This window comes from Xenopus tropicalis, chromosome 2 (assembly GCF_000004195.4).
Source record: "Xenopus tropicalis strain Nigerian chromosome 2, UCB_Xtro_10.0, whole genome shotgun sequence".
Lineage (NCBI taxonomy): Eukaryota > Metazoa > Chordata > Amphibia > Anura > Pipidae > Xenopus > Xenopus tropicalis.
In genome coordinates this window covers 76,739,699-76,766,901 of record NC_030678.2, presented here as the reverse complement: position 1 = coordinate 76,766,901, position 27,203 = coordinate 76,739,699, and the positions used below count along the sequence as shown (strand labels likewise).

General features: G+C 38.3%; 1 protein-coding gene across 2 annotated transcripts; it reads left to right on the top strand.

Moving 5' to 3' along the window:
• Positions 1-168: 168 nt before the first annotated feature.
• Positions 169-27,002, top strand: LOC101732853 (uromodulin). Of its 2 annotated transcripts, none has more exons than XM_004911597.2 (11): positions 169-254; positions 6,229-6,249; positions 6,694-6,876; positions 7,966-8,073; positions 8,167-8,381; positions 14,826-14,983; positions 15,710-15,958; positions 16,999-17,158; positions 21,600-21,666; positions 26,511-26,540; positions 26,637-27,002. In XM_004911597.2, the coding sequence occupies exons 1-11, from the start codon at positions 206-208 to the stop codon at positions 26,696-26,698; spliced, it is 1,302 nt and encodes a 433-aa protein (XP_004911654.1). In that variant the 5' UTR covers positions 169-205; the 3' UTR covers positions 26,699-27,002. The 2 variants fall into 2 exon arrangements, with proteins under 2 accessions (XP_004911654.1, XP_031752739.1); XM_031896879.1 differs by lacking the exon at positions 169-254 and adding an exon at positions 4,984-5,035.
• Positions 27,003-27,203: the final 201 nt, after the last annotated feature.

Here is a 27,203-nt window from a genome sequence, read left to right as displayed (position 1 = left end):
CCTTCCATTTACTTCTCATTCCCCTATTTTGTCCAGTCCCCAGCTTCTCAGCATACATGTGTTACTTAATGCACATGTAATGTGTTGTAAAATGTTATAACATGTCATGGTGACAGACTTTTTGAGTCCCCTCCCCGTTGTGGAATGCCCTGAATAAGGATCAAGCAGTTGTCACTTTGTTGTACTGGACTCATTTCACCCAGAGATGTGGCTGCTGGGCACTGCAGTGTTACTGGCTCTGTTAGTGGCTGCAGGTATGTAACTAGAAGGTTTGCAAGACTGAAAAGCAATCATTATATATATTATATATTTGTGTCTTTAATATTCTGACTATTCTCTGCTTTTACCATGAACTTTGTTCTTTGTTAAAGGTCTCCCTTCTTAAAGCTTCCTCTTATGTCTACTACCAAAGTATTAATAATATAACTTATATATATATAATATATCCTATATACAATATGTTTTAAAATGATATTACAGTCCAAAGTATCTCTTGACATTGTTTATATTTCATTTGCCACACTTTTCAGTCCTTATCTGAATCGCCAACCTAAATCCTCTTAAAGGAGAACTTAGCCCTTATATGGCTAGAAGTGCCATATTTTATACACTGAGCTTCACCACCTTAATTGTTCAGCACCTCTATAACAGTAGTGTTCCAGACCTTCAAATATGTCACAGGGGGTCACCATCTTGGATTTTGTCAGGAGTATTTGTGATACTCACATGCTTAGTGCGCTCTGGGCAGCTGTTGAGAAACTAAGCTTAGGGGTCTTTACAGATCAACAGGCAAAAATGTTGTTTTCCTGTTATTTCAGCTGATGCTACAGGACTTATTTTTAAATTATGGTACTAATTGTGCTGGTTTCAGAGCTGCCATTTAATCTGAATAAATTACATGTCAGCCTTATAGTGTGACTTTTATATTCTTTATACACAGTATATTGTGAGTCAGCCCCTAAGCTCAGGCAATTAACAGCATCCCAGATCATGTGCTGCAGAAGTAAAGAAGATGTGAAGCTACTGGGGGAATATTCCAATGCACAGATCTTCACTGTTAAAGTACCGTGTCTTGGGCTGGTACAGAAGCCCAAATACAGAGTACCATTTCTAGCCTAGTTCTTTGATAAGTTTTAGTTCTCCTTTAAGTTACTGGTTGCATCTAAAATAGTATGGACCTATATGTGGCCTTTATGAACATGCCACCCCCCTAAGGTTTGGTCAATTAAAGGCAATTCAACTACAGACACCCCCCCCCCCCTCCTAGAAACAATGGAAACATTGTACTGGTAATTGCTTTACTGGCATGAAAAATAACATACTTTGCTGCATTATCTGTAATTGTTTTTGCTACTTTGCTCTATTTATATATTTAAAGGGCTCCTCTACCCAACAACTGACTTTTGCAGGGTTTTTTTTGCAGAAGTTACTTATTCTAAATAATTCCAGTATACGTTAAAATGGTTTTTAACTTATTTGTAAATGTAATCGCAGGTGAAATGCACTGTTTATCTGGTTATTTTAAGCCAGTTCTTTTAATCAGTTTTTATCAGTTGGTTTGCAAGATTGATTCAGGAGTCAGGGCCAATGGTACAAAACTGTAAATGCAAATAGAAGAAAGCAATGGCGAACGGGACTAGCCCTTTAGATACTTTATTACGGAAGGCACTTCCGTAATAAAGTATCTAAAGGGCTAGTCCCGTTCGCAGCTCTTGAGTGCCATTGCTTTCTTCTATTTGGATTTTTTGGGAGGGTGCCGATCCCCCCGCAGTGAGCACCGAGCGCAAATTTTTGAGGAGAGTTAAGGGTGTGCGTATAAGGTCCTTTGTTCGTTTACAAAACTGTAAATGGCCAGATAGATACCGCCATTAATAGCGATTACATTTACAAATAACTTAACCACTAAAATAAATGTAATTAATAAATGTTGAAAAGTTACTTAGAATTGCAATTTCTTTCACTAAGCAAAAAGTAGGTTTTTTTGGTGAAGGATCCCTTTAAGGTGGCCAGCTATGTAAAAATGGTAAAGAGCACAGAGCATGTGCAGCGAATTGGGGAGCTACTGGGGGCATCTTGTTGCCTTGGGCAGGTACAAAACACCATAACATCATGTTGCATGACACAATTGCTGATTCCTTATAGAAAGAAAGGGTAATAACCCATTTGACATATATATAGTAACACATGTTACTATACAAGTAAAAAAAAACAAAAGTGAGTTTTTAAAAATACATTTTCCCAAACTACTGTACAGGTATGGGATGCAATATCTGGAAACCTGCTATTCAATTTTTTGAAAAATGGCACAAAGCCATTTCTCATAGTGTTTAAATGAAACAAATAAATCTTGATTTCTGACTAAATTTGCTTTTTCCCTGACAGCTACTTTGATTTGATTTAAATGTTTTTGGTAGTTTATAAGGAAACTTGTCTGGAAAACCCAGATCCCAAATAGAGTTGTCTTAGCTTACCCAATGATTATTGCTTTTTAGCCATAAAAAATACAGGTATGGGATCCCTTATTCGAAAAAAAAAACCTGTTATCCAAAAAGTTCCGAATCACGGAAAGGCCATCTCTCATAGACTCCATTATGAGCAAATTTTTAAAAATGATTTCCTTTTTCTCTGTAATAATAAAACAGTTCCTTGTACTTGATCCCAACTAAGATATAATTGATCCTTATTGGAGGCAAAACAATCCTACTGGGTTTATTCAATATTTAAATTATTTTTAGCAGACTTAAGTTATGGAGATCCAAATTACGGAAAGATCCCTTATCTGGAAAACCCCAGGTCCCAAACATTCTGGATAATAGGTCCCATACCTGTACCTATAAAGAATGTTGTCTAGGTTTGGAAAATTTGATTTGCTCCAGTAGTAAGTATCTACTGCAGTGGTAAAAGTATGGTTCAAAGAAGATTTATTATTCTGCAGTTCTGTGGTGGTTGTGTAGTTACAATTTAATTATCCACAGTACTGAACCTTTTTCAAAAACTTTTTCCTACTGCAAACAACACACTAGTATGTTTGTAAGGAATGCATTGCAAATTCCTGACTCATGCTGGAATCAGCATGTTGCAACTGCAGAAAAAACATTGAGGAATTCACAATTAACCCATTAAATATATATTTAAAAAAAAAAACACCAAGGGGGTAATTTATCAGCATTTGAGTTTGATCTTTTTTCACAATTCAAGTTTTCTGGGGCTAAATAAACTCAAATTTGAATGTCTGATATTTATTAAAGTCAAAAACCGAAAACCCAAATGTAAAACTTTGCTATCTAAAAGCTTGCAAGATTGTATAGAAGTCAATGGGAGTTGGCAAAAGTCAAGCCATATTTTCAATTTTAGTTTTTAGAATTTTTTGAGTTTGTAAATTCAAGGCATATGAGTTTTTCTTGTTAATAAATAAATGAGCATTCGATATGCATGTTTATTTAAAAACAAAAAAAAATCACAAATTGTAGATATGAAGTAAATCTGCTTCACAAGTCGTCACAAGCCGTACTTTTTCTTACAATTGTTTTTTATTAATAATATTATTTAAAAAACGCTATTTGTGAATGACGTTTAGGCCACAGGCACATGGGGCATACTGACTACTTCTCTCCAACTGCCTACAAAACACAGGCGGAGAGAAGAAGACAGTGCAGTAAAACATTACCGGTGTCAGATGCTTTACTTTGGTTTTCTAACTGTTGAATCTAATTGCTGATTGGTTGCCCTGGGTAACATCACCGGAAAGGCTTCACTCCACTTTTTACACAGCATGATAAATATACCCTCATGTGTGTGACTGTGGCCTAATTTCACATCCACTACAATTAAGTGGATTGTGTTTAAATAGTAACAGTTTCCCTTTTAAAATAGCCACGTTTCCTTTCACATCTATCAGCATGCCTTCCTTTCCCATATACAATGTAACTGTTGCTGCTAAGGATTAAATCTTTAAGTTGTTAAGCAGCTTAAAAAGTAGCAAAGCAGTGTGAGGATGATATACACATAAATTTAAGTAAAATGTTTTCTAATGTCTTTTTTGCTCAAATTGTCATTATTCATTTTGATTAGCATTAACAATCAGAAAAAGGAATTATGGGTGAGCTCACCTTCCTAAATAGGTAAGGCGTTAAACATTGCTTAAGGCTCAGAGTCAAATAACCTGGCGCTTTGCTCGGCCAATCTGCCTTTCTTACATAGAACAAGTGTGTTGGGGATTAAGTTGGCCATACCCTTAAAAAATAAAAAACAGCAGATCTTTGCATAAATCTGTGATATTACATTTACTTTAGATTTAATCTTCACTGTAACATAGTAACAAGTTAGGTTGAAAAAAGACATCAATGTCAAGTTCAACCTCAGTGTCTATATATAACCTGCCTAACTGCTAGTTGATCCAGAGGAAGGCAAAAAAAAACCTTCTGAAGCCTTTCTAATTTGCCACAGAGGGGAAAAAAATCTTCCTGACTCCAAGATGGCAATCGGAATCAAAGAATTCCACAACTTCAGGGCTCTCGCTGTAATAAACTCTTTTAATCTAAATGGGTGCCCTCATGTCTACTGGAAGAACCTACTGGTAAATAAAGGATTAAAGATATTATTATATGATCCCCTTAAATATTTATACATAGTTATCATATCACCTCTTAAGTGCCTCTTCTCTAGCATAAACAACACCAACTTGGCCAGTCTTTCTGAGACTTTCCATACCTTTTACCAGCTTAGTTGCCCTTCTTTGGACCCTCTCTAACTCAATAATGTCCCGTTTGAGGACTGGAGACTGCACAGTATGCATGGCATGTTCTGCGCTGTGTTTAGTGGAAGAATAACCCCCTCCTCCTGTGAATATTGCCCCTTTAAATACAGTTCAAAACCTTGTTTGCCCTAGCAGTGTCACAATCTCCCTGAGGAGACGCCATGAAGTACCAGGAAGTTGGGAGCCTGTAGACTGGGTAACCCGGAGTGTAACCATATACCACAGAACTGGTGTCAGAGGCCATGATGATTAGTGAAAGGAACTTTAATGAACGTAGAAGTAGGTAACTATGCACACAATGGATATATACATACTTCAATAGTTGAAATGGCAGGCAGAGATGTAATCTAATTCAGGCCAGAGGTGAGGGCTAGCAGCAAACAAGCGAAGTCAAGGACAGGCCAAGGTCAGAACCAGGGAATCAGAACAGAACAAGGAAGGGCACCAGAGAACAGGAACAGGGCAAGGGCAGGAACAAGACTCAGAATCTGGAGCTTGGAACCAGAAGGGGGTAACAAGAATAAACACGGGAACAAGGAACACAGCGGCAGGGTCACAGGAAACAACTTAATGACCAAGCAAGGGTCAATGGTCAGGGACAGGCTTATAAAGGGTCAAGATTAGAAGATGGGAAACACATGAGGATAATGAGGTGGGCGGAGGAAAGGGAGCAGACAGAAAAGTAGAAGACAGACAAGAGAATCGGACAGAATCAGCCCAAAATGCCTCCAGTGGCTCAGGAGGCAAGTGCATGTTGCCAGGAACATGTCAAGCCAACTGATCCTGACATGCAGTTGCTGCATTGTATGCTACAGCCAAGTTTATTATCTACAAGGACTCCAAGGTCCTTCTCCATTATGGATTTGCCTAGTGCAGTCCCATTAAGGGTAAACTGTAAATGGCACGCATATTTATATGTACCAGGTGCATGACCTTACATTTATCAATATTGAATCTCATCTGCCACTTACCTGCCCAGATTGCCAGTGGAGATCCTGCTAAAAGGATGCCACATACTGGATGGAATTGGGCTTTATAGCTTTGTGTCATCTGCTAAACTATAAAGGACCAGAAATGGCTATTACCCCACACTTATGGTTCTGTGAGTCACAGTCATGTAAAGATGTGGGTGTTTGGTTCTGTGATGGTGAGTATTTTTCAAGATTTCTTCCTTTTTAAAGGGGTTCTGTCAACACAATGGTTAAAGTAATTAAACAACAGCAAACAAAAATGGGGCTTCTATGTGTTCTAATGTTGTGTTGAGACTGTGCTTCACCTTTTCCACTCAAGTAAAAGATTAGGTGTTCTGCATCTGTTTATTAATAGAGCAGTAAAGTGTCCTTTGTGTTACTAAGTGGTCTCTGCTATTAAAGACTGTTACAGTTACAGAAACACTGAGTTTATGGTTCAGTAGCTATGTTTATTGTAAATTTTCACTTGCTGTAAATATTGTTCAATTTCTGTTTCTACAGGTTCCGATCCATCCTGTTATGGTAAGTCATGAAAAGAAATCACTATCTTTTTAAAAGCCTTTACTTATAGATTCTATATATTTACAATACATTATTGGTATAATTTACAAATAAAATTAGCAATACAAGAAATGTACTGGTCTATATATCTAAAATTGGCCTTTCAATAGGGGTGACCTCAGACTCTTGTAAACTTTTTGAAAATGTTAGACATATATTCATAAAGTTTTTTTTGTATAATTATTTAAGCATCTACAACCTTCTGTAAAATATGCTTGTATTTATGCTCAGAGTATTTAGGCTTGTCCTAAAGAGTCATATATTGTTCTTGGTCAGTCTGAGCATTTCAGCTACACAAGTCGTTATTTAACAACACACATTGTCCCCTTGTCCTTCTTGGTATTATGTTAGGTAACATATGTCAGAATCATAATTAACTAACTGGCAAATGTTTGCATCTTTCAGGAGGTGTTAAAGGAGATCCCCCATTCTGTTCCAAATGTGATGGAGTCTGTTCTGTTGGTACTGGGTGCATGTGCAACAATTCCTCTAAACTTTGTCTTCCTGATATCAATACCTGTTCCATGAATTCTTCAGCCTGCTGTTTACCAGATCTTTCTTGGTACCCAGAGTTGACCTGTTGCATAGGTACGGATTATTTAGATGCAAGGCAAAAGTATCTGACAGATCAGTACAAAAAAAATGCAGTAGAGAATATTCAAAAATAAAGCTTGGAAAAATGATCAAACTTAAGTAAAGTTACATTTTTAGTAAACAAGGTGGAATGAAACAAAATGTAAGAGGCTGCAAAGAAACTTATGTAGGAGAAGTAAGGGTCACAATCCATGGCATCTAATAAGTTAAGGGCAACTGATCTGGGTCTAAAGAAACAACTTAAGGATAACTGGTCTGGGTCGAAAAAGAAATAAAGCATAAATAAGTAAATGTTTTTACATTGTTTTAATTGTTTTGCACTATTCTGCACTGAATTACACTAATGTATTTTATTGTGTGTGATGTTTTAACATAGTGGCTATAATATTCACTATAGTAGTTAGAAAAAATGAAAAAGTTAAAGTTTTTCACTGAAAAGATTTTTTCTAAAATAGACAAGTTCTATGAAGTTTTTTTATGTGGTTTTGTATAATTTATGCTGAATACAGGGCGAGTTTAGACCCTGGAACATGTATTTTTTAAGAATTGTTATAGATTATGCTGAATACAGGGTAAGTTTAAACCCTGAAATATGTATATTTTAAGCATTATTGTAATATATGCTCACTATAAGGTACAACATTAACCCTGCACACTGTATATGAAATATGCTGTTTGGTATAAAAGGGAAGTGACATCAGCACACAATACCTCCTCTGATGAAGCACTTTGTGCGAAACGCGTTAGGAGAGGCACTAGGATGTACCCTGTCACTGTGTGGTATAGTATACATTTAAATTTGTTATGTACTATGTCTTGAAAAAATCTTTGAGCCATTAAAATGTGGTTTTATTTTCACTGAATTTTCTGTAGTTAAAAGAAAAGGCCATATAACAAGTGGATGAACCCTGGATATCAAAAAGATTAATACAAATAGAAAAAAAGTGAAAAGTCATGGTTTAAAAGTGTTTAGAAACAGAGGAACGTGAACAGACATAGTAGAAGGAACAAAATGAGATGTTGTTGCTTTATATTTGCACCTCTACATCATTTAATGTTTTAATTTTTGTTATTTTTTTGCAGCGGATCCTTACTGTTTCCCTTCTTGTTTGCCAGATGAAGTTTGTGAATATGTAATCCACAGACCCACCTGTATTGCTAATAAAACCTTCTACAACTCACAGAACTCTAGTAAGTACATACTACAGAGCTCCAGTTATTACAATCCACCAAACAAGGGTTATGGAATGTTCAATAATATGATGAACTTTTGTCCAATGACAGAACTGACAAATGTAACCAGAATAATTGAGTGCAGAGGCTCCAATATGACAGTGTCTGTAAGTAAGAACTTACTGGAATTTCTAAACTACAAACCATCAATGTCAAGCCTGTTGCAACCCAACTGTACCAAAGCTGTTGAGGACATTGTGCAAGGACAACGTGTTTACTCATTCACAGTGCCATGTAGTAATGGGGAATGTGGAGACACAATGGTGGTGAGTATTTATCTATCCTTAGACCTAAGTGGATAACATTACTTCAGAAAACAAGTATTTGTGGTGTTGTTTTTCATCACACTACAATATGGGTCACAGGGGCAGGTATAAAGAGGTCAGGATATTTACCACCATAGCAACAGACTCCAAGTATTTCTGAGATTCATAAGCATTCCCAAGCCAAATGAGAGCTATTAGAGGGCATTCGCAATGCTCCACTTGTTGTGCAAATGCCTCTATCAGCCATAGGCAGGCAGCAAGGAAAGGACTGAGATGCACCTCCTGGGGTGATGGGCTTTGCAAGAGCACACTCCTTAGTGCAAAAAGCTTCAAAACATCCACCTTACATCATATCCTGTGTCATTAAGTAATCAGATAAAGCATCATAAATATGAATGCCAGTGATTGGTATCACAGCCCTCTTGACTTGATGCTGAGGGGTTTGTTAACTATTCTAGCTATTAGGTTCTTGGCCTTTTCTTGCCAGTCAGGGGTGTAACTTCTGGATCCCCGGTCCCACAATTTCACATCTCCATGGGCAACTCCCTTCACTGCCATGGGGTCTGGTATGTTCATAGTTGCACCTCTTTAACCACATATTGTGAAAGACACCATGGATAACAGAAGAGGATGTTATTCTTTTAATTTCCTTATTCCTTAAATAAAACATTAAGTGTGTACCACTTTATCTAAAATTTACATTTGGCATAATGCTTAATCTTTTTAAATTGCTGTAGTGAATGTTGTTATTACAGGGGCAGGGTAAGAAGGGGTGATTTAATGCATTTTGTCTGCTGTGTTTTTTCCTTTATTAAAATGCCAAAATTGCTCTCCATTGACTTATCTTTCCAAAACATAGTCACATAGGGTTGAAAAAAGACCAGAGTCCATCAAGTAAACCCAGCACACACACATCTATGCTGACCTATCTATACACTCTCATATATAAACCATATACTGTATACCAACTTCAATACTAACTGTAGATTTTAGTATCACAATAGCTTTGGATAATTTGCTTGTTCAAGAAATCATCCAGGCCCCTCTTAACCCTTTAACTGCCAGCCAATTTGGACAAAGTGGAACTACCGCCAGACTGTTTTCGAACATTTTGCATTCTTTCCAAACTGATTCAATATCTCTTGAAAGCGTCAATACCAAATATATATAGTTTTATGGAGGTTTCTCTCTTGTATTGGTCCCTGCCGTACATTGGTAACTGCTCCAGAAAGCTGCATACTTTAGATTTCAAGGCCAAATATTCTGCTTAGAGCAGGTTTACCCTATAAAGCTATACATTTTTAGAAATAACAGATTCTGATGGATCCAGAATAGGCACAACTGTCTTTCGACTCCAAATTACCAAGTTGCAATGCTTTCCTAAATGTTCCAAATTGTTTCAAAGCTTACAATCTACAGCGTCTTTTCTCCCAGATATCATTAGGTACCAAGATAAAACACCTTAAAATACAAATGCCAGGGGTTCACTTAACAGTTTGATGCACAGGTTTACCTAAGTATGTGGCATGTAGGGGCCCCAAAATCAAAATACCCCCATATGCTGTATTTCTGTTGTTTCAGTTACTGCAAAATCAACACATTTACTGCATTTTATGGTGGGTAAAGCCACAAAAAACGAAGTTTACCCAAAAAAAACATATATTTTTGAGGTATACATTCCTTTGAATCTAAAATGGGTACCCGTGTCTTTCTACTTCAAAGTACCAAGCAACAGGGGTCCACTGAACAGTTTGATGCCCAATGTGCATAGGTTTACCTAAGTATGTAGGGGCCCCAAGGTGAAGATACCCCCTTTAATCTATCATTTCTGTCATTTTAGCTATTGCAAAACCAACACATTTGCTGCATTAAAGCTAGAAAAAAGTAAATTCACCCGGAATCTAAAATGGGTACCCATGTCTTTCTACTCCAAAGTATGAAGCTGTAAAGCTTTTCTAAAATTGGCAATTTTTCATGGAACCTACGAAAATCACCTCAATACTTCCACTTTGCACCATCTTTTCTCTCACAAGTCATTAGGTAACCATATAAAACACCCTCAATATGAACACCAGGGGTCTACCTAACAGTTTGATGTCCAATATACATAGGTTTTTCAATGTACATGGCACTTACAGACCCCAAAATATATATACACAGCAATTTCATGGCTTGCATTTACCTAATTAAAAAACACACAGGCAGTTTTGTGTGTGGTAAAAGAGGCAAAAATTTAGGGTGATCCCTGAAAATCATATATTTTTGGAAAGCAGAGATTCAGACAAATCCAACATAGGTAAGGACGCCTTTCTACACAAAATTTAGCGTTTTTTATGTCATTTCTGAAAATCACCTAGAAACGTTTGAAAATGATTTGCATCATTTATCTCACAAAATGTTTTACATACAATGATAAATCACCCTAAATGTAAATGCCAGAGGTCTACTGAACAGTTTGATGCCAAGTATGCATAGATGTACCAACATATGGGGTATTTACGGACCCCAAATTAAAGTAATGCAGGTGAATTTTCTAGCCTGCCAGATCAGTGCCGTTACACCCCATAGCTGTACAGAGACCCCCAGAAAACCATATACTGTATCTTGGAAAGTACACATTTTGACAAATCAAACATGGGTAAGGACATCTTTATACACCAAACTACCAAACAACAAAGCTTTCCTAAACTTAACGGTTTTGATGACATTTCTGAAAATCACCTAAAAATGTTCCGATTTGCCGTTTTTATCTCACAATTTTTTAAATGCAATGGCAAATCACCCCAAATATGAATGCCAGAGGTCTACTGAACAGTTTGATGGCCAATTTGCATAGATATACCAAAATATGTAGTTATGTACCGATCCCAAATAAAAGTAGTGCATGTGAATTTTTTCACCTGCCAACATAGCTTCTGCAAAGTCACAGACTGCAAATTATGTGCCATAAGACCCCCTAACTGTACAGAGCCCCACAGACAACCATATATTTTTGGAAAGTACATATTCTGGCAAATCAAACATGGGTAAGGATATCTTTCTACACCAAACTGCAAAGCTACGCTAAAAGAAATGCAACAAATAACAATGCAAGTGTAAAACTGCGTTCCATGGTGAAGCGCATTTGCACCCATTATCACCTGGGAACGGAAGCATAAGTCATGCTCCTAAGTGACTTCCACTGTTCCCTCCCTGTGCGCCTTTCCTTTTCCGCTCGGCATCTGAATGCATTGGATTGCTCTCCATCCTGATTCACCACTCACCATCCGACCTAGATCAAGGCATATTTAAGGAAGGCTGAAATTCAAATCTCCATCTTGTCTCTGGGGTGTACGTAGTGGTGACCATGCACAGCTTCCATGGATTGAAGCAGGCTCTGAGAAGGGGAACAGGCATGCTTTTAATTTTGCATAAAAGCTGCCTATATACTGCACTGTATTGTATTTTCTGTTTATTAGTACTCTGCTACAGGGGTTCTTGCATACTGATTATCTGTATTGATAATTGCATTTAGTCCAGCACACTCATGGCAAAAGGCAATTAGGAGGGGCCCTTTTCTAGGGGGACTCAGGCACCCTCTGAGGTTAAATATCTAGTGTGTGCCAGATGCTGCAAATACCTTCCCTCTGGCAGAAAGGATCAGTATTCTTCTCTTCAGGGGAGAGCTTATGACCAGTTTCCTCCGTCTGGGTCACCAGAGCCATGCAATCATGGCTTAGCTCCTTAACTGATGGAATCAACTTCAGAGCCATGAGACAAGAGTTGCTACTGCTGGCAATTGAACTCAAAGCCACCAATGAATATGAGTGAATGTGATGTGTCCCGTGATGCCACTCAAGCCATTAGCCACATGTCCGCCTTGTCGGTCACAGCCCGCTTCTTACTTTGGTTAAAGCTCTAGTCAGCAGATCTGTCCTCAAAGTCCCTCACTGCTCTTCTATTTAAGTGTAAAAAAATTTTGGTCCAGAACTAGACAAAATTATCTGTCAGGTGACAGGAGGAAAAAGTAACTCAGCCAAAGCCACGCACCTCTTTCTGAGGCGGATGCTTTTTTGTCCCAGAAGCTCCAGACCATCCTACAACACGGATTACTCCTCACAAAACTCCAGCCCCAAGAACCATTCTTAGAACTGTTCCAAATTCTCAAGGCAGGAAAAGTGTTCCCAGTCCAAACCTTCTGACAAAACCACTTCAACTTGACTATTCTGGGATGACAGAACTCCTTTCAGTGGGGAAAAAGCTCACTTTTAGGAGGCCTGGCTCCACTAAATCCAGGATTCCTGGGTAAACAATATAGTCTATCGCTTGGAGTTTCATTCCGACCCCCCAAATCAGTTCTTCATGTCCGAGTTCCAAAAGAACCTCAAAAACATTTCTATCTCTAGTACAAAATTTGTTCAAAGAAAGGGTCATAATTCCCGCCCCTCCAAGGGACAGATTCTGGGGTTTGTATTCCAAACTTGGCCTGTCCTAGACCTCAAGCAGTTTAACTTATTCACTAGTTTTTCTAGGTCTAAAATGTAGTCCCTTCGAACCGTCATTGCAGCTATGAACTTGAGTTCCTGGTAGCATTAGACATCAAAAATGTGTAACTTTGCATTCCCATTTTTTTTTCGCATCAAAAATTCCTCCGATTTGCCTACCAAAACTGACACTTTCAATTTACTGCTCTACCCTCTGGCCTCATTTCTGCCCCCTGGGTATTAACAAAAGTGATGGCAGCAGCTGTGGCACTCAGACCCCAAGGCGTTTCCATAACACCTTATTTAGACAACATCTTGCTCAAAGCACAATCCTTCACAGGCGCCAAATCCCAGCTGACCATAGTCACGGAAACCCTGTTTCGTCTGGACAATCAACAGGTCCAAATTCCACCTGACCCCCACACGTCGAATGCCCTTTCTAGGGATGATACTCAAGACCGCCATTTAAACGGTGTATCTTCCCTTCCGACTTCAGTCACTAATTCGAAAGCTTAATCGCGAACATTGGCCATCAGTCCAGTTTGCGATGCGAATACTAGGACCAATGTAACCAATCCCCTCTTTCCCAGAGGATGCCTCCTGCTAGTGGATGCTATACCCTATGATCCCTGTGTCCCACAGACATCAAAATAGAAAAGGATTTAATGGTAAGTATCAAAAAATCTCCTTCTATTAGCAATCCCCTGTAAAGCTTAACTTTTTACTGGTCTTTTATATTCTCTCTTTTTACACATTTAGGCCATTTATGCTCTTCTTGTTTATACACTTTATAATCATTATTTAAATGTATACAGGCACACTGGGTGGACAAGCACATATAATCAGTTTGGGTGCTGGTTGAATGATTAAGATACTTCCATGTACCCATTGCACAAGTATGTGTGATGACATGCATGCGAGTGGTGTAATGACATGCGTTGCTACACACGCGTTATGGTGGCATGTCATTCGCACATGTGAATTATCACTAATAGGTGCTCCAAACCACCTAACCACATAATTAGGGGGACTCTTGAAAAGGGAGAAAATAATTTTTATACATTATGCATTTGTTCCCAAGGGAGCATGGCATTAACCACATGAAACACGCTGAAGTACTGACATTCTTATATGTCCGGTATCTAATGTTTGGAAGCAGCCTGGATGCTATTTTAACTCCTTTAATAAATTTGCTATATTTGCTCTTGTTTCTTATAGTACAGATTTGGTATTTTATTGAAAAGCTGGGGCATCCCCTTAAATATTGGAAGTGACTTATGAGCTATGATAGCTATTTTAATCTGACTAGTAGACTAGCTCACTGTCTGACTGGTAGAGGACATTTATAATAGATTCTTATGAGGCACACATTTATCGCTGGCACACTCAGTGTGGTCACCTATTCACTGACATACAGTCATTTTTTTGGAGCCCAGACAGAGGGGGGAAAGAATGCAAAATTGAGGATACTTTTTTGCAGCAATTTTGTCAAATCATGTTAAAAAACTTGATCTCAAATATTGGTAAATGAGCCCCTAATTTGGCCTAATCCAAATCCTGCAGATTAAATGCACCCTTAATTAATAGCATGGAGAGTTTGATGCACACAGTTCATCAGTACATCGGTTCTGTGAGAAGGGTTAGTCTCTGATGAAAATACTAACTTCCAATGCATGCATTGAATGGATCTCTCTAAAGGGCAGATGAGATGATTCTTCTCAACATTTTTTTTTCTCTTTTAATGTACATTTTGGGTTGTCCTGGGAGCATTGTCTTTTCTGTCATCAATAAAGAAGATTTGAAGTATCAAGCTGAAAGCCAGTTTGTTATGCTCTCAAAGTATGAGCTCAAGGTTAAGGCATTTACGCTTGTACAATTTATTTTCTGCAAGTACATGCTATTTATTTCCATATTTGCAGCTAATTAGCTTTTAATCCCACATTTTTTAGTTCCTTCATTTTGTTCTTATATTTTCGTGCAGAAAAACACAAGTCATGTGACATTCTGGAACACACTGCTCATTCCTGCTTCTACTGATTTTGGGATTGTGACTGTGAACAATTTAAGCCTTGATTTCTCTTGCACATATGCTCTAAACATGCAAAGTTCCCTGTTAACAGTCTTCAAACCAGTTATGAGGTACATATAATGTTATTCTTCTCTACGTTATTTCTTATGCATCAAAAGTGCCATTCTTTGTCATCGTTTGTCCACTGACTGTAATTTCACACTACTCAGCACACTATATTTTAGTAGAACTGTATAACTTGTGGTGCTGATACAACAATATGGATGTGCCTAGTGATGGTATGATGTGATGACTCCACACAAAGTGATAGGCGGCAGATCCCTAAATAGTCTCACACATTTCTTTTATCATCATTATTTTAAACCAAGTGTAATTTGTATTTCTAGCAGCCATACACTCATTTCACCCACCTACTAAGCAATAATAGCATAAAGAATAAGGTCCTGATAAGACTGAATTAGGATAATTTGTAATCTGGTGCACAGAATTACTTAACAGGTGCATTGAAAATAAATGGTAAAATGTGATTTCACTGGCAAGTTATTTTTACATATTTTTACACAACTAAGTTTCAAGTTTTAAGCTCACATTCAAATGTGGTGAGTTTTTGGTTATTTTTTTATCACATGAAAAAAAAACTTGGAAATTCAATTTTTGATAAATCAGCCTCCCTGTTTGTTCAGATGCAATAACTCATAGCAAGCAATCAAAAGCAAACATTTTATTAGTTGTCATGGGTTACTGCAAATGGGCAAACTAATACATATAGGAGTTAATATTATAGGTAGATTGTTACAATTTAAAGAAATATTTTTCATTCTTTTCATTTCTTTCAGTTCAGCTAGCCTAAACACTGGGAATTCAGCAAGTGCAGCCAGCACAACCATAGCAGCATATGTTGACCCCTCATACACTTCGCCTCTGCAGCAAGATGGCCAGGAGCAGCTTCAAATGGGCTCTACTTTATATTTTGGGGTGTACACCAATTTCTCTGATCCGAATGTTGTTCTACGTGTAGATACATGCTTTGCATCCCCTACACCTGATAGTACAAGCCCTATAAAAGTGATGCTGCTTGATAATGGGTAAGAAACCCTCCTGAATTTTGGAAAACTCTGATTGCTAACCTGTGCTTACCTTTGCTTTGCTTGCATACTTGCAATGCTGGCAGAATAAGATATTTTTTCCTAACTTGGTTGATTGACCTCATGGAATGACGTCACTCATTGTACACTTTGATATCACTCTTGAATTACATGGTTCCGGGCTCAGGGTAAAGTTAACACACCACAAGTAGAGTTAAAAAATGGGCCTGAAAGATGGTGTGACTGGTTGTGGGTCAGGCATGGGTCTCAATGGACCTGCGCAGGACTCTAGTTAGTGCTCTTTGGCACCTGTTTTGCTTTTTCCTACTCCTCTATTTTACCATCCTTCTAGTGTTTGTAAGTGAAGATGTATCTCTGTGGGTGATGTTGCAGAGCCCATTATATTAAAATTTTATATATACATATTATATTTGGTTTTCATTATTTTAAGAGATCATTGACTCCCCTCTCCTATTTATCTTCTGGTTACTCTTTTAAATCTTTACTTGCTCAGAAGAAGCAATAAGTACTGTAATCTTATATGTAGATAGGTCATAGAGTGAAGTGCTTCCACCAGTATAAAACACTCATTGGTGACAGGTGCCTCCAATGTGTAGGGCCCCAAACTACCATGGGCCAATCAGTAATTTGAAGACAAAAGCACAAATGGCACTTCTGATGCTGTAAAACTGTTAATAAATGTTTTATTATCTCACAATACAGTGGCAATGTTTCGGGCCTATACAGGGCCCTTTGTCAAGGATTGAACCAGCGCAGATGCCTTGTGTATTAAATAAAGAGAATAGGCAAGCCAAATATCAAGGCAGCAATTGCATATCTGGGGCAGCTAAAGCGTAAACACAGTTGGATAGAGGAGTACAGAAGTAAGACAGTGCACTTCTAGAACTTTGGGGAAATATAATATATATAATATATTATATTCTGAAAGGTCTGCATCACAAGAGATGTGTGCTTAAATCTCTACCACTAATGAAGTGACTGAACATTGATCCCAGCATATTTACCTTCTCTTGTTGCAGGTGTTCAAGTGACCAGGGGCAGTATATCCAGGTAATTGACAATGGAAAATCCAAGGAAGTCAGATTCAGTTTTGTTTCCTTTGCCATTCAGGGTTATGACAGTGTCTACATCTTCTGTGTTGCACGACTGTGTTTAACTTCAACAGGGACTTGCAGTGGGGTGAGTGTGGCAAGCTTTCTGGCATTATTATTTTCTAAACAATGCATTTCACCTACTCATCTCTTGTGGAAATTCTCTCCAGTCATAATGGCTGATACATTATATAGCTTCAAGAAGGGGTTAGATGGCTTTTTAGCAAGTGAGGGAATGCAGGGTTATGGGAGATAGCTCTCAGTACAAGTGAGGGCATACAGGGTTATGGGAGATAGCTCTCAGTACAAGTGAGGGAATACAGGGTTATGGGAGATAGCTCTCAGTACAAGTGAGGGAATACAGGGTTATGGGAGATAGCTCTCAGTACAAGTGAGGGAATGCAGGGTTATGGGAGATAGCTCTCAGTACAAGTGAGGGAATACAGGGTTATGGGAGATAGCTCTCAGTACAAGTGAGGGAATACAGGGTTATGGGAGATAGCTCTCAGTACAAGTGAGGGAATACAGGGTTATGGGAGATAGCTCTCAGTACAAGTGAGGGAATACAGGGTTATGGGAGATAGCTCTCAGTACAAGTGAGGGAATACAGGGTTATGGGAGATAGCTCTCAGTACAAGTGAGGGAATACAGGGTTATGGGAGATAGCTCTCAGTACAAGTGAGGGAATACAGGGGTAGGGGAGATAGCTCTCAGTACAAGTGAGGGAATACAGGGTTATGGGAGATAGCTCTCAGTACAAGTGAGGCAATACAGGGTTATGGGAGATAGCTCTTAGTACAAGTTGATCCAGGGACTGGTCTGATTGCCATTTTGGAGTCAGGAAGGATTTTTTTCCCCTCTGCTGCAAATTAGAGAGGCTCCATGGGTTTTTTTTTACCTTCCTCTGGATCATCTAGGAGTTTGGCAGGTTATGTATAGAAATTAAGGTTGAACTTTATGGATATATGTCTTTTTTTCAACCTAACTTACTATGTTACCATGTTACATCCAGTGTATAAAGGGCATAATACTTAAGTTAAAAAGCTATTTGTGATAAGTTTCATACTCACTGATATATCTTGTTATAGACACAAGAAAAAAGAAAAAGACACTGGCACACCTATAATATAATTAAAATTTAATTATTTTTATTAAACTTACTTTAAAAATTAGATTAAAATCACATACAAGGAAAAATGGGGAAGGTTAAGATCACAATGACCCTGTGCTTGTTAGACTTAAGTTACAATAGCAGTAACCTATTTAGATTCAATGCAGTTACAAATTCCAGTAACAGCAACGGGTTCACATATTACAGGGACCGAAACAGAGTGGCGATTTATTGTATCTAAAATTAGCCACTATGTAAGTTACTCTAAAGTCAATTTGTCATGTTACAGAGACCGAAACAAAGTAGCGATTTGTTATATCTGGATTTAGCTACTATGCGAGTTACTCAAATAGCCAGCACTTACATATGTTTTTCCACAAGGGGTCAGGCTTAATACTCTAAATCCCCTATTAATAGCTGCATCTAATACGTACTGCCGATGAGAGATCTTTTGGTTAAAACGCCTACACATCAATCGCCCGAATTATAGATCGGGTACGGTTAGTATCAATTAGCGAAGGTTTATCTTACTAGGTATACTGAAGGTGAGTATTACAGGCACAAAATATAATACCAATAAGTCCTATCAGATGAAATTCGTATAGTCTTACCCACTGGTCTGGCTGATTGTATTGGAGGCGCCAATCAAGCCGATTATATCAAAGACAAGTCTGTTAACCCTTACTCCTACTACTAGGGCTTCGTATAAGAAAAATATATATAAGAGGAGAATAGCGGGCCCTCATCAGTTCCTATTCGAGTGGACTCGTGGATTTGTCCATATTAAAAATTGGCACTCAAATTCTCCAACTGCACTCCGCGCCTATCCTTACCAGTGTTAATATTCAAGTACCCTGCGTTTGTGTTAGACGTCTCTGCTTTTACAGAGTGTTTACACAAATACCCCCGCCGGGGTCGATTCACGAACAATGCCGGCAGTTATATAGAACAGCGCATTTGCCTATTGGAATACAATCGTACAATTCTCCAACTGCAAGAGTACACTCCGCGCCTATCCTTACCAATGTTAATGTTCAGATGCCCTGCGTTTGTGTTAGGCGTCTCTGCTTTTTTTACAGAGTATACACATATACCCCCACCGGGGTCGGTTCACAAACAATGCCGGCAGTTATATAGAACAGCGTATTTGCCTATTGAAATACAATCGTACACGGGGGCGGGAGAGTGCTTTTGCTGCACGTCAGAAGCTATAGGAAAGCCTTATTCAATTTAGCGGAGATCTATTGCAATAACAATCTCCCCGCGATTTCACTAACTCCAAAGTAACTACAGATCTTGTAATTACCCCTTGGCAATGTAGCTTGCCGTAACCCCCACCTTAAAATCGATGTGACAATGTAGGGCTAAATCCAGCGCATACCTGTTTGCATACTAATGCTTGACAACTAGAAATAATCGAGCAATAGTACCTTATCTTTCCCTAGCAACCATAGGTTGGTGCTTTCAACATTACGTGTCCCTGACCACTCTCGTGCCTACAATCTTATCAATTTCATCTCGGCACGGGATTCTAACAAACACAAGGTCAAAACGCCGACGCGCGTTTCGCAAAGAGCTTTATCAAGGCGAAATTTCGGTCATTTCCGTAGAGGTAGTTTTAAACCCCTTGCGACCAATCAAATTACTCGTACTTTTGTTGACATCATTAATTTGTATTAGCCCGGCCCCCTTAAGCTTGCTATCTTTATTTTAACTGCATTACCTTATTGTTGGGCGGATAAATTGAATAAATTCGTTGGACAGATTCATAGAATAAATTCTTTGTGTACCTAATTATTAATATTGTAGGAATCTTAAAACGTTCAATAAATATCGATGTTTATTAATCATATTTTTGTTTGTGTGTCACTTACTCATTTGTTTTTATTTCTTATGTAATGATGTTCGTTTTGTAAAAATGTGGTATTAATTCTTATTATTCACAGAGCCAAAATAGTGGCAGTATTATGTTTATATATGTGGATGATCTTCAGTATTAATTATATCATACTTAGATTATGAATGGGTATCGTCCTTCTTTTATCTCTACTCATAGTGGGGGTTGAGTTGGTAATAGGCGCGGAGTGCAGTTGGAGAATTTGAGTGCCAATTTTTAATATGGCCAAATCCACGAGTCCACTCGAATAGGAACTGATGAGGGCCCGCTATTCTCCTCTTATATATATTTTTCTTATACGAAGCCCTAGTAGTAGGAGTAAGGGTTAACAGACTTGTCTTTGATATAATCGGCGTGATTGGCGCCTCCAATACAATCAGCCAGACCAGTGGGTAAGACTATACGAATTTCATCTGATAGGACTTATTGGTATTATATTTTGTGCCTGTAATACTCACCTTCAGTATACCTAGTAAGATAAACCTTCGCTAATTGATACTAACCGTACCCGATCTATAATTCGGGCGATTGATGTGTAGGCGTTTTAACCAAAAGATCTCTCATCGGCAGTACGTATTAGATGCAGCTATTAATAGGGGATTTAGAGTATTAAGCCTGACCCCTTGTGGAAAAACATATGTAAGTGCGGGCTATTTGAGTAGCTCGCATAGTAGCTAAATCCAGATACAACAAATCGCTACTTTGTTTCGGTCTCTGTAATATGACAAATTGACTTTAGAGTAGCTTACATAGTGGCTAATTTTAGATACAATAAATCGCCACTCTGTTTCGGTCCCTGTAATATGTGAACCCGTTGCTGTTACTGGAATTTGTAACTGCATTGAATCTAAATAGGTTACTGCTATTGTAACTTAAGTCTAACAAGCACAGGGTCATTGTGATCTTAACCTTCCCCATTTTTCCTTGTATGTGATTTTAATCTAATTTTTAAAGTAAGTTTAATAAAAATAATAAAATTTTAATTATATTATAGGTGTGCCAGTGTCTTTTTCTTTTTTCTTGTGTCTATAACAAGATATATCATACCAGTATATCCTTACACTGTGCACCCTAACACAAATACTGTAGTGCGAGGTTCCTGCTATTTAGTATACAAGTTTCATACTCACAACTTAATAAAAACAAAGTTGTGGCCTTGCTATTTGTTGTTCCAAATAGAGTGGTGATACCAGCTTTAAATAAAATAAGTAATATAATGTATAATTTAAGTAATAAATAATTTAAGTAATTGACTCAACATCTCCTATAGTTTTTGTAAATAAAAACACAACAAATGTTATTACTTACTACACACTAACCTGATACATACTGTACAACTGTACTAGGTTATTCACAATTCAGTAAGTTTCAGTTAAATATTCCTAAAGTGTGTCTCTTCAATATCATGACATTTTCTGTTGAATAATAAGATGACTTATAGATACTTATATTTTATAGAATTCTCTAAAAAATATATTTTTTATCTGCTTTGTTTATGTTAACTAACTTCTATTGTGACAGTGCTTAAATACCCGTGCCACCACTGAAGGTACAGCACAGCTGGGACTTGGACCTTTCACATTTATAGGTAACTAAAATATAATGTATGTATGACTTTGGTTCTGTGGGGCAGATCTATTATTATTTAAGCATTTTTACCCAACAATCCTGTTTTTTCAAGAAGTAAAAAACTTGCCACCTAAAACCTGGTGGACTCTCTGCTAGGATATTTTTGTATAAAATAAATAGTATTTTTTTCATTCATTTAGGAGTGTGAGTAAGGTGTTTAGTAGAGTCAATAACATACATTCTTCATAATGCTTTCTATTAAGAGTTTTGAGTTAGAATTTTGAAGGCCTTAAGATCTCTTTAAGGATAATATAAATATAGGAAATGTTATGATATGCTGATAAAGGTTACACACAGGCATATAAAAGGTAAGTTGATTTATTTTTGCACAAACAGTAGCAGCCTTATGCGTTTCATGTTCTTAGTAATAGAGCCTATAAGTGAAAAACATAAAGCTGCTACTGTTGGTGCAAAAATAAATCATGTTATGTTTCGTACATTTATTAAATATTATAAGTGCAAAAATGAGAAATTAGGTCATATGTGACCTTTCCCAAGGATGTTGCACAGCTACTTAATCCCTCAGCAGAAAAATAAATTCCATACATAGGGTGCCTGCTACCTAGCTGGAACTTTTTCCTTCGGAGGTTTAAGAAACTATGTTACTGCAACAAAGTCTGTTTGTTTGCTGCTTAAAACTTTCTTGAGAAAGGCCATCTGTGTCACAGTGACCGAAATGTTGAAAAGTGAAGAAATTTCTCTAGTGAGACCTGAGGTCTTTTTTTCACCTTTTGATTAATATTGTCGGTAGTATTTGCTTCCATTCAGCTGCAAGAGCATAGTAAGGTTTGTCACTGATGTTGGGGTTCAGGCAGGGGCGGGCCAAGCCGACCGGGCGCCCTAGGCAACCCGGTCGGCCACCTCGCCCCTGCACCCCCCCTCACGTTTCAGCGCGCATGCGCAGTTCCGGGGGAGGGGGGGCGGCGGCTAAGCGATAGTTCATTGCCCCCACCACGTATTGACAAGTGGCGGGGGCAATGAAAAAGGAGCTAGGGGTAGGCAGGAGAGGCTCCTGCTTGGCGCCCCCCAGTTTTTGTGCCCTAGGCAGCTGCCTCTTCTGCCTACCCCTAGTTCCAGCCTTGGGTTCAGGACTGGTTTACAGTCACCGTTCTGATTCATTCCATAGAAGCCAGGCCTTTGTGCACGCTATTTTACCTTCATTTGATAAAAGCCCATTCTATACAAACTTTGCTTTATGGCAAGTTTGACATAACAAAGAGCTTTTAGGTAGGTAGGCTTCATCTGGCATCTGCAAAACCCAGACTTTGTAGTATCAAGATGGTAAAATGCAATCTATCACTCCAAAAGTTATGTTTCCAATACTTCCAATGGTGATGATTCTCTGATCATGCACAAAACACGCACACTGCCAACAAGAAGTTCATGCCCAGAAAGTGTTTGAAACTCAGCAGTAAGTGTTCCTACTGTGGACATATAATTTTAGAACAGAGTGTCCTAATACTTTTGTCCATAGAGACTGGGAGGCACAGGTCTTTGCTTGGCTGTTTGTGCTGGATTTTTGTGTTTGTTTTTTTGCACACTTAAACTTTGCTCCCGGCTTATACATCTAAAATGAACCATGTAGTTTATATATATATATATATATATATATATATATATATATATATATAGCCAACATCTCGTGGAAAAAAACGCACTCTCAGGACTTATATAACATATAGGTTGGTAATGAAACCAGAAACATCAAGTCATAATACTTAATTCACTATATACAAAAAGAACGAACTAGTAGATAGTTAGATAAAGGAAAAGAAAGTAAGTATTAGATGGGAGCGTTCCGATAGCGTGCCGAAGGAGATTAGCATCGCGCACTGATGAAGCTTGCCGCTCATTACCCTAGTTGAATGAGGAAAATAAAGGTGAATATTGGTGATGCTACAATAAGTCCAGACCATCAAGATTATATGCTTCCGGTATAGATAAAAGTAGTATGTCTGAGTGAAAACGAGCCTGAGGCCAAAGCCGTTGTAGATTCTAGGCAGGATAGATACTCATTAAGGGACTATCTAGGTCCCAATACAATTGTGTCCATACAGACATCCGGTTACAAACTAAAGGGTGACGGAGGGGACTGGTCAGCTTGGGTGGCACAAGTACCAAACCATTATGGTCGGACAAAAACCAACCCGCGTTCCGATTTTATCCCCACAGGGTCTCCCTATAGTGGTATATCACAGCATTTACTGAAGGGCAACACTCTGGGTGGGTGCACAGAGACAGGTAGTTTTTTTTTGTGTCATTGAGGGGCATCCCCCGGAATGGCGACACAATAAAGGCGGTCTTTTCTAGCTTAGGGACTGGTTCGACAGGGTGGCACAAGAACCCAAAATCTGTAGTAGTATGTCATGCGCTGGGAACCCCGCGTTCCAATTATGTCCCGAGCCAAGTAATCGTAGTTTGATTGTGGTGAAAAGAGGCTGGAAGGCATGGACTGGATTACTGTAGACTAGAGAGTGAAAGGAAAATAGGGAAGAAAGACAGTGATGAACCGACCGAGTGAATAAGGTAAGTGTGGGTGTGTGGGGCACCAAACATCAAAGGAATATTATAGCGAGAGACATAAAATGAATAAAAGGAATGAATCAAAAACCACGTGGGTTCAACAAACAATAGACAACAAGCAGACAAACAATAAACGGAGGAGCGACCAATAAATCTTGGAACATACATCCTAAGCAGAGCATAGGAAATTAAAGTAATTAAAGTAGAATCATGGGTCCGTAGGGATCTTACAGAGATCAGACAAAGACAATCAAATTATGTACTCAAACTGACAAAAAACTCAGCTTAATCAATGTGTGTGTAGTTCAAAAAAGTCAAGTTGAGGATTAACTCGTATCCCGGAGTGATGACATAAAAGAGAGAGAACCCGTCAAACTTTGGATTCGATTATACCGGTAAATAGAACGGGGCATACGACACTAATTCATTTAGTCCCATCGGGCTCAGGGTATTGAGCCTATGTATCCATTGGAGTTCTCGTTGGAGTAGAACACGTTCACGATTGCCACCCCTAGTAGGGGGAGGTATGAAATTGATGATCATGCTCCGTAGGCTAGCAAGGGAGTGATGTGCAGTCAAAAAATGTAAGGCCAGGGGAGTGTCTGCCTTACCCGTATCCAATGCTGCTCTGATGGCAGATCTGTGATTAGCCTTTCTGTCTATATATACCCAGTTTCTAGAAAACATTTAAGAGTCCATTACATTTCTAATTTTTAAAGTGTTTACTTTTTTCAATAATAATAATAAAACAGTACCTTATTTGATGGTAACTAAGCTGCATAACATCCCTGTTGGGTTTATTTAATGTTTAAATGATTTTAGCAGACTTAAGGTATGTTGTGACCAAATTATGGAAAGAGCCCTTATCTGGTCTTGTCTATTACGCCAGCTATAATTGGAGCTTAATGATGTCATTTCTGTCACATACTGATGCAAGTTCAAAGAAAAAAAACTGTGCATTATACAGGAGTAAAAAGATTTTGGGGTATGGGGGTACCTGATATCTCAATTACCCCAGTTGGATTACCTCAGACCTGGTCAAACTGGTCTCAACTCCTGGCAACTCCTTTTAGGCTCATGTGTTAGATACAACTCTTTTCTCAGGTGGGCCCTTGCTGTACTGTTGGAGGAAGGATTAATACACTGTATTCCACCATAAACACAAACCTTTCAAATAACTTAGGAACTAGTGGTTCATTAAAAAGATGAACTTCTTTATTGGGCAGATGATACACAATTTAGAAGAGTGGGTGCTGATTTAGATATTACATCAGATTTTATCCAACACAAATGCAGGCACAGTGTTTGTAGCATCCAGGGGTAGTGCTTACTGCATTGGTGAGTACTAGGCTCACAGTCGTATTTTCCTCCAGGAATCTAACTATTCTTGAGCCTGACCACTTATACCCTATACTTGTTCGGCCTGTTCTTACTACCCTGATTGTTCCTCTCACTCCGAGAGTGAGCTATTGCAAATCTTTCCTGGCACTTACATCACCTATTTGTTGGGTCTCTGACTCCTGTACATACTACCCTGATCCTTCCTCTCGCTCCTAGAGTGAGCTATTACAAATCTTTCCTGGCACTTACATCACCTACTAGAACCTACCTCTGTTTCCGGCCCTTTAGCACACACCACACCTCCTTCAGCAAGTGGTGCAACTAAAAGAGGCTGAGCACATGTTGGCTTCTTTTTTTATAAACTAGGAAAATTCTGACACCTCGTGGCAAATACTAAACTGTCAAGGGAGCTACTCCATCTAACTGTAATACAGACACAATTTTGCTGGCCAAACCTCTACTGGGAAAACTAAAGGAATTAAAGGTTGGAAAAACCTTTACTCTCCTATACATGGATATACTAACAATCTGTGTTGGGCTAAAGCTTAGCTAAAGATTCATCTTTCAACAGGCAATGATCCACAAACAAGGCATAAGTAAAATTGAGTTGGCTTATGAACTAAAAAGTTGTGCTACACCCAAATAAAAATCTGCAGCACTATTGGGGTACAAAGATGCCATACAACTAACCTGAACAACCTTGAGCAAATCTTCCTGGATTAATTTTCCAAAATGGCTCCCAAGAACTGTTTAAAGCAAAATATTTTTCACTCAAAATATATATATATCAATTTGGAGAGCTTTCATATTTGTTTTAATTATTCATATATAAGTACAGGCATATTTTCATTTAAAATGAACAGTATATAATGTCTATATTTGTATAGGATTTATACAGTGGAAGAATTCTAAGCATGTTTTCTTCCTCCTATTTTTCAGGTGACTTCAGCAGCTCTGCTTCTTGCACAGGTAAATCAGACACAGTTCACTGGTTTCTTCAAAATCTTCACTTTTTGACCACACAGTTTAACTTGTATTTCGATATTTGTCCTCTGTCTTTTTTAGTTATGCCTGTTGCTTGGCTGGTGGGAACCATGTTGACTTTTATCATATTTGAAATCCAATAGACCATCTGAAGAAAATCCCCTGCATCTGAATTTATTAGAAAGTCACTGGAACGTGCCAGACTCTGTGATAACTGATCACAATATTATGATCGGAAATCATTTAATCCAAAAAACATTTGACTTTTAAATAAATTGTAAATATCTGTAAATATGATTCTTTATTCTGTATTCTAGATTTGTTGCAAACAAGCAGATGAACAAAGCTGCATCCATTCTCTTACATGCATATAACTGGTTATCAAAGTACAGAGATAGACTGGAAAGGGAAGTTTGAGAATAAACTTCATGTTGGGTTGAAATCTGATCTGTTGTTGGCTCTGCCCACTTTTTCTAACCTTGGACCACAGTTATATAGTAAAAACCACTGTGCAAAGTTTGGGGACCCTGGTTTTAATAGTGTCTGAATGGCAGCAATTTAAATTTCCCCACTGTCAGTGACATCTGATTGGCGGTTGGTGGCTGCAAAGTTTAGGGACCCTAGGATTAATAGTTAAAGAACGGCAGC

Bases quoted from the DNA above. Each gene is read 5' to 3' on its own strand.
- LOC101732853 (XM_004911597.2), top strand. From the start codon at position 206: ATGTGGCTGCTGGGCACTGCAGTGTTACTGGCTCTGTTAGTGGCTGCA. The intron at 8,074-8,166 runs GTAAGTACATAC...GTCCAATGACAG, and splicing joins CTACAACTCACAGAACTCTA to AACTGACAAATGTAACCAGA. The intron at 21,667-26,510 runs GTAACTAAAATA...CCTATTTTTCAG, and splicing joins TGGACCTTTCACATTTATAG to GTGACTTCAGCAGCTCTGCT.